This window comes from Bos indicus, chromosome 13 (genome assembly GCF_029378745.1).
Source record: "Bos indicus isolate NIAB-ARS_2022 breed Sahiwal x Tharparkar chromosome 13, NIAB-ARS_B.indTharparkar_mat_pri_1.0, whole genome shotgun sequence".
In the NCBI taxonomy this organism is placed as follows: Eukaryota; Metazoa; Chordata; class Mammalia; order Artiodactyla; family Bovidae; genus Bos; species Bos indicus.
In genome coordinates this window covers 63119070-63133163 of record NC_091772.1, presented here as the reverse complement: position 1 = coordinate 63133163, position 14094 = coordinate 63119070, and the positions used below count along the sequence as shown (strand labels likewise).

The window sequence follows — 14094 nt, the reverse complement described above, 5'->3', positions numbered from 1 at the left end:
TCTGGGTGGCTTCCAATCCCCTCCAGCTTTCAGAGAGAAACATGCACACCAAGTCCCCTTAACAAAGACTCGGATGGCTCACAACAAAAGGCCTTCAAGAAGGAATTCCCTGGCTGCCCAGTGGTTAGGACCCTGTACTTCCACTGCAGGGGGCATGGGTTCCATCCCTGGTCGAGGAACTAAGATTTCTTTGCATGCCTCGAGGCGTGGCCAAAAAATGCTATCACTGAAAGGATGTCTTGAGGAAGACATCAGCCTTCAAGAGGGATACTGGGACAAAGGTGAATCCTCAAGGATGTCACATATTGGCAGAGAGAGCAGGTTGTGATGGCAGCCAGCATTCACAGGGGCTTCCTGGGTGGTGGGCCTTGTGCTGGGTAGTGGTGGTGTAGTCACTAAGTTGTGTCTAACTTGTGACTCCATGGACTGTAGCCTGGTGGACTCCTCTGTCCATGGAATTCTCCAGGCAAGCATGCTGGAGTGGGTTGCCATTTCCTTCTCCAAGGGATCTTCCCAACCCAGGAACAGAACCCAGGTCTCCTGCATTGCAGATTCTTTACTGACGAACTTCGAGAGCTGGGGGTGACTCCCATTTGATCACATTTCACCTCACAACAGCCTGGTGGCGAAGGCACCATTAGCTTCCCCGATTTACACGGGAAGAACCAGAAGCTGAGCAAGCAAGTGCCTGCTGTGAGTCACACAGCTGGGTCTGCTCCCTGGCACGGAGAGCTGCTTGCTGTCAAACGTGAACATCGCTGAGCTGAGTGAAATCTCCCACTTTCTCTGGTAACGGAAATCAGGCTGGGGCTGGAGGACAGTGGCAGCTTTGAGGAGGAAGCGAGGCCAAGCCCTGGGGCTGCAGGACAGCAGAGGAGACGGCAAGATCCATGGAAGCATATCGCGCGAGGTGGAGGGGGCATCTGATGTGGGTTTTTCAGAGTTCAGCCCTTGGAAGGTGGGGGTGCCGAGTCCTGATCATTTCTGGAACTCTCTAGGCGGTGCCCAGAGAAAGTCAGCTGAATTCATGGGGCAGATAGGCAGCCTCAGAAAAGGCTTGTGCGAACGGGGAAGGGGAAGGGTGCAGGGATCCGCTCCCTGGAAAGGAGGCCGGCTTGTGGAGGGAGGTAGCAGATCTGACTCTAGCCACAAGGGGGCGCCTGGCACCAGGCAATGAAGCTGCTCCGGAGAAGGTGGGGGTGGTTTGTTGCTGGTTCCCCAACGGTCTTGGGAGGGAGGATGTGGAGGAGGGGATACATCCAACTCAGTACCATGAAATTCCAGCATCAGGAACAAGCACAGACGAACAGGATGGTTTAGATCAATGCATGTCTGCTCATTCTGAGACTGGATCATCTCAGGCCAGTTATTTCCCTTTATACTGAGGCAGTAGGGTTCTTGGCTGCATTCTTGGTAAAATTTGGAAGGGCTGTTTCCTTGAAACCTACCTTCCAAAAGGGGAACAACTCTTTTTTCCATCTCCTTGTCTCTCTCTGTCAAGGACACGTACAGCAATGCTTCACTCATTTTGATTCATTTAATCTGCTGTTCAATAGTGCACAGAGTATTTATTTCAATGATTGTATTCCCCTATCTTCAAAGCCATGAAATTAAAAGACACTTACTCCTTAGAAGAAAAGTTATGACCAACCTAGATAGCATATTGAAAAGCAGAGACATTACTTTGCCAACAAAGGTCTGTCTAGTCAAGGCTATGGTTTTTCCTGTGGTCATGTATGGATGTGAGAGTTGGACTGTGAAGAAGGTTGAGCGCCGGAGAATTGATGCTTTTGAACTGTGGTGTTGGAGAAGACTACTGACTTGATGGACGTTGAGTCTGAGTGAACTCCGGGAATTGGTGATGGACAGGGAGGCCTGGTGTGCTGTGATTCATGGGGTTGCAAAGAGTCAGACACGACTGAGCGACTGAACTGAACTGAACTGATCTTCAAATCTACCTAGTCAGTCTCTTACTTTCTGCTATTTTTTTCCCAGCACGATCTTAAGGTTCCATAGTTATTTTATATTCTGTATCTGATAATAACAGTATCTGAAGTCCCAGATCCCAGGGGTCTAAATAAAAAATTTTTTTTTTCTGTTCAGGAAGCACTTTATTGTTTCTCCAAGATTAAGAATTAAAAAAAAAAAAAAAGAATTTCCACTGACAGAAAATCTGCATTGCTTTGCTCAACTTCTGAATGTTGACTTTTGCAGACATATTTCTCTCCAATCATTCCACCCACGACTGACGGATCAGTCTTAACTTCCAGTTTCAATACTTGGCCTTTACTTAGAAAGCTCTTCAGGACCTTTCCTTCTTTTTTTAAATTTAGGCTATGTTGGGTCTATGGTTTTTCCAGTAGTCATGTATGGATGTGGAAGTTGGACTGTGAAGAAAGCTGAGCGCCCAAGAATTGATGCTTTCCTTTGAACTGTGGTGTTGGAGAAGACTCTTGAGAGTCCCCTGGACTGCAAGGAGATCCAACCAGTCCATTCTGAAGGAGATCAGTCCTGGGTGTTCTTTGGAAGGAGTAATGCTAAAGCTGAAACTCCAGTACTTTGGCCACCTCATGTGAAGAGTTGACTCATTGGAAAAGACTCTGATGCTGGGAGGGATTGGGGGCAGGAGGAGAAGGAGATGACAGAGGAGGAGATGGCTGGATGGCATCACTGACTCAATGGACCTGAGTCTGGGGGAACTCCGGGAGTTGGTGATGGACAGGGAGGCCTGGCGTGCTGTGATTCATGGGGTTGCAAAGAGTCGGACACGACTGAGCGACTGAACTGAACTGACGTTGGGTCTTCATTGCTGTGCATGGGCTTTCTCTAGTTGCAGCGAGCAGGGGCTACTCTCTAGCGGTGTGCAGGCTTCTCACTGCGGTGGCTTCTCTTGTTGCAGAGGGTGGTGTGCAGGCTTCAGGGGTTGCAGCTCAGTAGTTGTGGTTCACATGCCTAGCTGCACCTAAGCGTGAGGAATCTTCCCGAACCAGGGATGGAACCCATGTCCCCTGAGTTGGCAGGTAGATTCCTAGACACTCGACCACTAGGGAAGTCCCTAGGACAGGTTTTAATTCAGTAAGAGTAGCTTCATCTAAGGCAACGGCACCCCACTCCAGTACTCTTGCCTAGAAAATCCCATGGACGGAGGGGCCTGGTGGGCTGCAGTCCATGGGGTCGCTGAGGGTCGGATATGACTGAGCAACTTCACGTTCACTTTTCACTTTCATGCATTGGAGAAGGAAATGGCAACCCACTCCAGTGTTCTTGCCTGGAGAATCCCAGGGACGGGGGAGCCTGGTGGGCTGCCCTCTATGGGGTCACACACGAGTCGGACACGACTGAAGCGACTTAGCAGCAGCAGCAGCAGCTTCATCTAAAGGAGTTGCAGTGGAAACTGTATAAGGTCCTTCTCTGCAGTGGAGACTCATCATAGTAGCAATGGCTCCAGGGAGGATTGTTCAAGCCTTTACTGCAAGCAAGTTGACCCAACTGGTTGAGAGGGGAGAAAACCTTTTTTGCTATAGCATCACTTAGGCTTTTTACCTTAATGTAACGCTTTACATATGGATTCATAATAGAAGCAGCCTTTTCAGGTTCCTTCAAGGTTTGTGACAATCTCAACAATTCTTTTGCTACTCACTCTGATTTATTGTTTACACGCAGCAGAATAAACAGCAGTGGCGCAGTGACCTTCGACACCATACATCTGAGCAGGTGGCCTCACAAGCTTGACGAATGGCCTCAGCACAGATGTCCTGGAGCATCGCCCCTGCCAGGAGAGTCCAGACACTGCTGGGGTGGCTGTCCTCTCCCGGGCACCTCTGGGTCAAACCCAAGTTGTGTGCGTGTGTGCTAAGTCACTTTAGTCATGTCCGACTCTTTGCAACCCCATGGGCTGTAGCCCACCAGGCTCCTCTGTCCATGGGATTCTCCAGGCAGGAAGTGGGTTGCCAGACCCACCTCCAGGGGGTCTTCCCAACCCAGGGATCGAACCCACGTCTCCATCTCCTACATTGGCAGGCGGTTTCAACCCAGGGATCGAACCCACGTCTCCATCTCCTACATTGGCAGGCGGTTTCGTTACCACTAGCACCACCTGGGGTGAGCACTCAGTTTATTGTTCGTGCTGCTGTTGCTCGTAACAGCTCATTTGCTTGGATACGAACTTTAGTTCATGGACAACTTACACTTGGTTGATATGTAATAATATGATTGTAGTTTTAATATTCTTCTCTACAGGATTTGCATTTTTGCTTCTGCCAGATCCCAGGAAATACAAACCTGGAATCATCTTAATTCTTCAGTCCAGGTATTCTTTGACCTCTGGAGTAAGGAGAATCTGACCTTAGCCCCAGGAGATAGCAGACATTAGAGGCTCTGGTCAGTTTCCCCTGCTCGCCTTCTCACTGAGGCCAAAGCCAGCGCCCTGGCTTCACGGAGAGGTCCCGGTGGTTTTGTTTCATTTTGTACAGACTCAAAGCCGAGTGCCACAGTCCCTTAAACTTCTGACTTTTTGGAATTTCTTTTGCCCTCATGGAGCAGTTTTCCTCTACTGAATTACTACTGTGGTTTTAACTTAACAGTCACAGGCTTGAGATCCCCTGGGTGGTGGAGGACAGTGCTGGGCAGCTGATGAGAAAGACTGGCAGTTGGCACCATCTGCATGAAAGATCATACAGTTAAGCCCCCATCTTGCCTTCTAGGGCCAAGACAATCCTTTTCCCAACCCTGAGATCTAGTAACCAACTCCTCCCTTTGCATTTCGGGGGCCCGTGAAGCTGATGGCGCCAACAAGCCTCTAGGGCGAGGCTGCTCAGTAGGAGTTCTAGGGCTACTTACTTTCCAGAAATGGATATCTGGGTGACAGGAGTGAGGCTGGGGCCAGTCGGGCCCATGGGAAATGGTCTCTGGCCAGGAAACCGGACAGCCCAAGACCTCACATGCACAGGTGTGCCTGCAGCAACCTTCATGGCTCAGCTAGTCAGGTCACCTCAGAGCCATCGAACCTGTTGGAGGCACAGCAAGCTGGTGAGCTTTCAGGGGAAGCAGTCTGGACACAGAGTCAAACACCCAAGAAATGTCCAGTTCCAGAAATCCCACTGGAAAATTACCCCAAAGAAGGAAATCATGCTTAGGAAATGTTCACTTTAGTACGTGAGGGAAAACCTGAAAGCAACCCAACTGCCCCACAGGAGGTGAGGCGTTAAGGACAACCATGACCCTGAGGGAACTCTCTGGCAGTCTGGGGGTTAGGACTCCATGCTCACAGATGAGCACCGGGGTTCAGTCCCGGGTACAACTCAGATCCTCCGTGAGCCGCGTGGTGTGGCCAAATCAGACAAACAAAAACACGGCCTTGATTAGATCATACAACTAGTAAGCAAATAAACATGAAGGCAACAGTGAACTTATTTATGATTTAACATCAGTGTAAAAAGGAATATTCCCAAATCCAGGTATGTTAAAAAATGTTTAAGGAGCTTTTCCAGTAAGCGGCCTGAGGTGACCCCTAAAAATGGTGCGCTATTCACTTGACCCAGAAAATCCCACAAAATCATGCAAATCAAGAGGTTCAAATCTTCGTGTTCACTTTAAGAACACTCGTGAAACTGCCCAGGCCATAAAGGGTATGCATATCCGAAAAGCTACCAAGTATCTGAAGGACGTCACTTTAAAGAAGCAATGTGTGCCATTCCGTCATTACAACGCTGGAGCTGGTAGGTGTGCACAGGCCAAACAGTGGGGCTGGACGCAGGGTCGGTGACCCAAAAAGAGTGCTGAATTTTTACTGCACGTACTCAAAAATGCAGAGTAATGCTGAACTCACGGGCTTAGATGTAGATTCTCTGGTCATTGAGCACATCCAGGTGAACAAAGCCCCCAAGATGTGGCTCAGGACTTGCAGAGCTCACGGTCGGATCAACCCCTACATGAGCTCTCCCTGCCACATTGAGATGATCCTTATTGAAAAAGAACAGATTGTTCCTAAACCAGAAGAGGAGGTTGCACAGAAGAAAAAGCTATCCCAGGAGAAACTGAAGAAACAAACTCTTATGGCCCGGGAATAAATGCCGCAAAAAATAAGTGCAAATAAAAGTAAAAAAAAAAAAGTTTAAGGAAAAGTTATTGGAAAAGAAAAAGGACCTACAGAGCCACTATCCTACTCTTCAAACGTTCTCTGGTTATTTTCCTCATTGAAAGATCACTTAATGGTGAAGGGCTGACACGGAGCTGGGAGATCTGTGTGCTGTTGTTGGCACTTGGCTTCCCACAGTTCCAGCAGCCGGAACCACCTCCTAGCAGATCGAGGAACAAGGCAGAGGGGATGTAGAAACCTGCGGGCAGGATGTCTTACACAAGTCCACGCACCACCTTCCCTCTTAATCCCATTCCAGCTTGAGTCAGAAAAGGAATATAGCCTTTTTATTGACTACTTGAAGTAGAACAAACTAAATACATATTTAACAGTTTTGGTTCATTTATACAGTACCTTAAATAAGTTATGCACAGAGTTAAGTAACAAAAGTTCCTATCAGAGTAAAATGACAAAGCACAGAAAAAAATCAACTCTACCGCATCCTGTGGGTGGTTTCACATTCATCATCCCCCTTAAAAAAACCACGCTTGGAAGCTCAGTTTTGGATTTATTTACATTATTGGCTTTCTCTGTGGATGGAGCTTTTGTAGCCTCATCAGGAACTTGGAAAGCTGTGAAAGTGGACTGAAGGCCTCTGAGCCAAACAGCACTTTCAGCCATCCGCCTAATGCTTATTGCCGCTTCTCTCTGCCAACTCCAACGCAGGCCCGGGGCTGTCCCTGCCAGCCGCCAGCCGCACATGCCCTATTTGGTATAAGCATCAATGAGTGTACACTGGGCAGTTGTGGGTCTGACCAGATGGGGTAGCAGGGGAAGCGCCATCTCTGGGGCTATGGAGGCAAAGCGGGGAGGCAAAGGCTGCCCTCAGGCCTCAACCTTCTCCTGGCTCATGATGGAAAAGGTTGCCTGCACCATCGTCTTTGGAATTGAGCACGTCAATGCACGTGGGCAAAGAGGCAGGTAGTCAACATTTTGGTTTCACAAGAACTACAGACACGCAGAGTTGGAAAGGGCCCTATTCAACAGCTTGCCCAGTAACCCCCCACCCCACCCCAGACGGAGTCCCAACACCTGGCTGGTTGGCCCATGCTGGAACAGTCCATTTCTCTCTGGTTTTTCTTACATTTGGTTTTTCTTACTGCTACCACCCAGTTCTCTGTAAATTGATTAAGGAAAAAAAAAAAATCTAAGAAATCTGGCTTAGTCTATTGTCCTGGGAGCCTGGAAATCAGTTCTGAAGAAAGCCTCGAAGATGAGTTCTATTTTAAATGATTTACTCAATCCATAATCTCATCTACAGTTTCCAGGACAAACAGCCATGTGGTCATTATTCATGCTTTCATCCTGAAGAACTCATGACCACACAATTTTAATTGTGTTGTTGGAACTTCAAGCCCACTTGCTGAGATCTCTTCTGGAACTGCCCACAAGGTCTGCCCTTTGCAAGCAGGTGACAGACAGCACTGGGGATCCATCTGACTTTGGGACAAGGCTGTACAAAGTGAAGTGTAGATTTTCTGTCTAGAAGCTGAAGATGCTCACGTTGACACCAACAAGTGAGGAGCTCCAGGTGGAGCCACTGGTCCAGATGTGCAAAAGTCATCTACACGGCAGAGGGCCCGCAGCAGCCAGCGCCAGGCATGGACCTTTGCCAGGGTGATGGGTCTTGTTTCCAGACTAAAATCCACTGAGACACACACAGGACTCAGCACTGTCCAAGAGAAGGTGCATTTGCTCTGTGACCTCAGGGTGGCATGACTGAGCCCCATCCTGAGAGCTGCAAGGACGCCCCCAGGGGAAGCTCTCACATTCAGGAGGAGGGCTGCTCACTTCCGAGCAGGTGGAATGAACCTGAGTCTGTTTTCACCACTGGGTGGAGCAGGCAGTGGGGGCCCAGAGGATGATTGAAGCTCTGAGGATCCGGCCCTAAAGCTTCCCTCAGAACATTTAAAACAGCTCCCATGCTGGCTACTTCCGGTCTTCTCTGGCTCCTGCAGCCATTCCTCACTAGGCAGAGGAGAGTGATGTGCCACCGCTTGTCACACTTGCCTTCGATCCCTAGGATAACACGAAGAGCCCAGGACCACTCGGGCAAGACCTTCAGGACCACCACTATGTCTTGTCTTTGTCCCCTTAAACTATAAAGGTTGGTCCTCTAAGCAGTCTGATTACAGTAAGATACTTTAAGTCTAACTAGATGAAAGGGGGAGCCTGAATTTGCACCATCAATATGGTTATCAGCAGACACGGAAAACAAGTGGGGAACCTGGACTCAGCCCTGGCCCTCCAGTCCCCTCACTGCATTCCAAGACAGTGTCCCTTCTCCTCCCAACTCCAACCAGAGCTGAGACTTTCAGAAGAGAGGCAGCTGGAGAAAGGGATTCTTTACATATAAATAGGAAGTTCTGGACAGATGCCCTAGCAACCGACGTGTGAAACTGACCAAAATGAATACAGCACCAGGCCTGAGATCTGAACCACAATGTGGAACACTGCGGAAATCTTTAGCTTGGCCTCTGGGTGGCACGTGAGCTGTTCTAAAGCAGTTTAGAACAGCATTACAGAAATTCTGAAAATAAAGCTGTCGTTGGATCCACAGTCCACAAAAGTCAGCTAGGACCTACCTGCACACTAAACCTAAACCACAGCTGTAGAGACTGACATCCAGTCTGACAAACAGTATTCGGTTGGCTTTGGCTCTTTATTCCAACCCGAAAAAACCTGAGCTACCCTGGCTCAGCCACTGAAGACTTACAGGACACACCTAGGTGTTCATCTAACTTGCTGACGAAAAAGGGAGCTGAGGTCAGACCCAGTGGACACTGTGAGACACCCTCTTGCTGCCACCAGATTTATAGGCTCAGTGACCGCCTCTCATGGGACATCTCTTCTCAGGGAAACGCAGGCAACTCCTGTCTGAGGTTCTGATTTCATCTGTTAGGCAGGATACCTCGACTGCTGCAACTAAAGGAAAGCTGAACAATAAAGCAACTATTCTGTTATTCTTTCTCTGGGTATACCTTACTTTACACAGCAGAAGTCTGGGTATTTTAATGGTGCCTCATACTGAGTTTAAGACAGAAAATCCTTGAGTAAGATAAATTAGGGACTTACCGTTTTTATTTATTTATTTACTTGGCTGCTCTGGGTCTTAGTTGTAGCTTGTGGGATCTAGTTCCCTGACCGGGGATTGAACCCTGGCTCTCTGCATTGGGAGCACAGAAGCATAGCCACTAGACCACTAGGGAGGTCCTGGGACTTAGTGTTTAAAGTAAGACATACCTGTACGTAAGGATAACGGTACCTATGCTGATACCTTACTGGGAGCCTTCGATTCACTCTGGGCAATGTGCAGGAAATGGCCATCTAAAGCTGAGCTTTCAAGGGTCGGCAGGAGCAGGGCCAACCAACTCATTCCTTGGTGCAAGTGGGTGCTAAAGGCTTGGAGTTGGACAGGGGGAGGGTCAGGGTCCTTGGGCTCCCAATAAAACTTGAATGGCAAGGAAGAACGTGTGTGGCAATTCCTAACATTTTAAAGGGAGTACAGGTGGTGTCATGTTTGGAGAATCAGGTAAGCAGCTGGAAAAACTCCCTGAAGACAGGAAGAAAAATTGGTCAGGCTCTCACAAATGGTTGTCACATTTCAGGAAACTTTTCTTAGCTCAAAGAGGGTAGGTATCAACAGAATTAGAGAAGGGAAACAGGATTGTATGCCCAATAATAAACTGACATAGGACACATAATGACAAAGTCTGAAGAATTCTTTCAGGTCCAAAAGGTTCGCTCAGAAGTGACCAGGCCTTGACTGGTGAGGCAAGTCACAGCCACACCACATCACATCCTATGGGTCAACTATGGCTTCAGAGGCGCCAGACAGAGACCACGGGAAGAAGATCCACCCAGTGATCTGGACATGCGTGGTCTGAGAATAAAAGGACAGGGAACAAGACGACTGTGCAAAGAGCCAAGTGGTGACAAAAGTTTCTGCATTTCCAACAGATGATCCATTCAATAATGTGATGACACTAGTTTGGCCAACATGCTCAGAGAGAAGAGACAATCCATAATTGAGTCTCATTCTCCCTCAGACCAATCCATGCGCTGAAAACTATTTTCTGCATAAGCAAAATCAAAAAAGAGAGAGAGAAAAAAAATGGGTCCCAAACTAAAACAGCCAGCCAGGCTGGACAATCTTGTCCAACATGATCTGTGATGCTTGGTGGAAGTTTTATTTTTTATTATGGGTGTTTTTACTGAAATGGTGACTTCTTCCTGTGGTTTCTGAAAATCTTACGTCTGAACGGCAGGGCCGACGAGGGTGTCCTGAGTGCTGCTTTCTGCGTGCCCAAGTCCCCAGGGACTAATCAGTGGCACCTGCTGAGGGTGGAAATGGGCTCAGGGAACTGTTCAGGGGCAAGAGGAGCCACTCCCTGTGGGAGAGAGCCCTCCTTCCCAGCTTGCTATCAGTCTCTAGGCCTCTGTTGCGGGAGGACGTTGGAGCAGCAGACGGTGAAGGGGTGAGCTGCTTCCAGCCTGACTGGGCACACCTGACAGTCGGCTTGCTCACAAGGCAGGGAGGAGCTGGCGGTCTACATGGAAAAGTGGCTGGCCGTGCCAGCTTTAGCTGGGAGAAGAACAAGCTTGGAAGCTATGGAGGAGTCAGGTCCAGCCAGTGGCCGTGCACACACAGGTGGGAAATGGACAAGTGTGTGGACAGGCTGGGGCTTCAAGTCTGCCTGCCTCCACTTCTCTTCTGGATGATGACCCAACAGCGACTGGCACTGCTTCACATAGCCAGCCTTCCGTGCGGAGTTCTGTCATGCTCTGAGGTTGCCGGGGGAAGTGAGTCTGGGGCTCAGAGTCCGTTGGTGTCGATGGCTGTCACAGACGCTGGTGTGGAGGAGCGTGAGGTGGTTGCCGAGGTCTTGTCCAGAGCTGGACTGGGGACGCTGCAGTCGGCGGACCGGGCTGAGGAGCCCCTCCCTCCAGGAAGCAGGGGCCGGCTTTGGCTGTGGGGACTCTGGCCGTGCAGGTTCTGGCCACAGAGGCGGTGGTGCCGCTCCCAATCCTTATGCTGGCAGAAAGAGCCGCAGTATCGTGCGATGTTGCAGCCACTGCAGGTTTCACTGGCTTTGCGGCCACAGTTCCAGCAGTTCTGCAAGACACAGGCATCGGTCAGCTGCTGGGATCCTGGGGGGCACACCTGTCATCACGTGCCAGCTCCTCTGCAGGAGAGGCGGCGGGGCCGTGTGGGGAGGGTGTGGGCTCTGGAGCTGCGCACACCTGTGCCTGTGCTGCCTGCCCTGCTGCTGCTGCTGTTTACTTCTTCTGTGTTACAGGAAGACCACCTGCCCTGGGCTGCGGGGACAGCGACATGAGGGGATGTGAAGACATGTGCACACAGCACTGTAGGGCAGGAGCAAGTCCTGCTGAAGGCAACAACTCCTCGTTTTGACTCATATTTTAATCCTCAATGACCAAACCAAACCAGGCTCCCACATCATAGCTAGCTATTCCAAGACCACAAATGTGCTTGGACAGTTTTCCTTCTTACCCTTTGCAATGCAGAAATGATCTTGACTGTGTTCACTGACAACACCTGAAATCTTTAAAAAAAAAAAAAGGTCACCTGCGTGGGTACTAGGCTGGGTGACCATGAGTGTGGGAAGCTGTGCTACTCGCTGTGCCCATTTTCCGTTCAGTGATACATCCCATCAGAGGTGGGCTGGGGATCATGGGACTACTTCCGGTCTGTTTACAGGAGCCCCTGTAATACCTCAGAACCTAAGGCCCCAAGGTCTATGTCAGGGAGTTTTCTTCCTATTTTTTGCTCCCACACCTGCCCCTGGGTACTCTCCTCCCTGACACACGAGTGTTTTACACCGAAGGTCTCCACGACCCACTTATGGATCTGATCAGCCAGCTGCGCCCTCCCCTGCAGGCTCTGCAGGATAGCAGAAGCCAATTATGAGGCCTGGCCTGATGATCAAGGAAAATGCTGTCTCTTCCTCAAGTGTAAAAACAACTAACAAACAACAACAACAACAACAAACAAATGATAAGAGCAAACAAGGACCTTGAGGTCCCCCACCTTTTGCACTGTATAGATAGACGGGACACTGAGGGCCAGTGGGCAGGACTTGTCTGAGCTTGTAAAATGATCACGTGGCTATGCAAAGCCTGGGACCTGGGCCTCCTGGCTCTACTATTCTCAAGGGACACACTTAGTTTCAAAGAGCAACAGAAAGGACTGAAGATCCCTTCCAACACCACAGGCTTCTCAGGAAATACACTCCAGGGACTTTCCCAACCTTGCTAACACCAACACTGCAGAACCAGAATCAGGGACAGAAGTCATTCTTAGGATCTTCACAGATTCTTAAGCAAGCTGTATTCCTGAAAATTTCACACTCTGGTAGGTTGACTCCAGACAATGCTTTGGTCAAACAGTATTGTTTGTGGGGAATGTGTTTCATGGAGCTGCTGTGGAAACATAGGCCTCTACTTCCTCTGTCCAAGTCTGCAAGAACATCTCAAACTGGGCCAGAGGATTAAAGCAATGGTGCTTTCACCTTGACCACCACTGAGAAGCCAGGGTGAAAAGGACAATTTGCATTCCCTGTCTCTGTGGCTTTGCCCTGACTTTACCAAAAGGCTTTGCCAAGAAACATGATGAAAGGTTTACTGTGGTCATCACCCTTCAAATCAGCATTCCTCAAAGATGGAGCAAAGTACATGGCCAAACAGGCCTTATAATTTATGGGGGAAGGTTATAAATCTTCTGAGTTACTGGCCAGGGAAGTCAGAGATGGTATTCCAGAATATCCTTTGACAAGCAGGGGCCATCAGTTTATGTCAGTTACTACTCCACGTGTAGCCTGGGGAACACCTGTATCAGAATGACCCAGAGCCCATCCCAAAGTTTCCTGACCTTATTTCAAACCTGGCTCCAAGGAGAAATGATTCTTATCTTACACTCAACTGCTAGCCCATCACGTTTGCCAGGAAATCTAAGCTGGGGACAGAAGGGGACCTCTACCTGAGATGTCATTCCAAGGGAGATGCTTGGGTCTGGCCTCAGAGGAGGCAGCTGCTCTGCAAGAGTAGGAGCTGCCACACCGATGGTGTTAACAACGTTAAGAAAATCCTTTCTGTCTGAACAGTGCACTGCAGTTTAAAAACACTTCCACAACTGTGATCTAATTGTATCTTCCTTAAAAAGTATGAGCCCAGCAGGATAGGGGCTGCTACCCACCCACTATACAGAGAGGGAGCTGACCCCTGAAGGGAACGCTGCTAGTGTGAGGGGAACTGGGACGAGTGCTCAGGGCTCCTGGGCTCCTTCTGCTCTACCGAACTACCTCTCACAGGATGAACGAAAAACTCCAGGGGTTACCTCTAGATATCAAGCAGAACTTTCTGAGTGAACTGGAGGAAACCAGCCCTCTTGGTCCAACATAAACTCACTCAGCGCATACGCCCTGCTATCCTGCCTTGTTTTGGAAGCAAAGTTTGCAGGGATGGATGCCAATGTGTGCCTCACCTGCAAGTCACTTTGTGCCCTGAATATAGATATTGATATGGGTGGCTATAATGAATCCAATACACAACAGAAACAAATAGGAGAGGAGAAGGGAAAGGGGAGAGTCAGAGGAACTACTTTCTTCCAATTCAGCTGGAAAGGCTGCAACAGGACTTGCCCACATCCTTTCTCAACGGCCACATGATAGGCATGTTCATCTTCACATCATCATGCTTAACACTGTTCTTTGAAAAAGATTTAAGGAGGATGAGACAATAAAATTTCTGTCGTTTAAAAAACAAACCACCACCAACAAAAAAGCTCAGTTCTTTATAACCTTAGGAATATCCCAGAGAGTACATGGGGTTTACCTACTTATAGAAACAGGATTGTTTCAGGACTTAAAAGTTTGCCTTAAACCTGAAAAGTAACTGAAATCAAAGTTACAGAAAAATTTCATTACATTTGAAAGGGC

General features: G+C 48.9%; 1 protein-coding gene across 6 annotated transcripts in view; it reads right to left on the bottom strand.

Annotated features, from left to right (window-relative positions):
- Positions 1-2695: 2695 nt before the first annotated feature.
- Positions 2696-14094, bottom strand: part of CBFA2T2 (CBFA2/RUNX1 partner transcriptional co-repressor 2) — a 144007-nt gene continuing 132608 nt past the window's right edge. For 4 of the 6 annotated variants that reach the window (XM_019972271.2, XM_070801515.1, XM_070801516.1 and 1 more), the window contains one exon: positions 6402-11252. In XM_019972271.2, coding sequence (XP_019827830.2) covers positions 10953-11252 — 300 coding nt within the window. In that variant the 3' untranslated portion in view covers positions 6402-10952. Of the gene's footprint in view, positions 5007-6401; positions 11253-14094 lie in introns of those variants that run through there. The other 2 variants (XR_011570193.1, XM_070801518.1) reach the window with 2 other exon arrangements.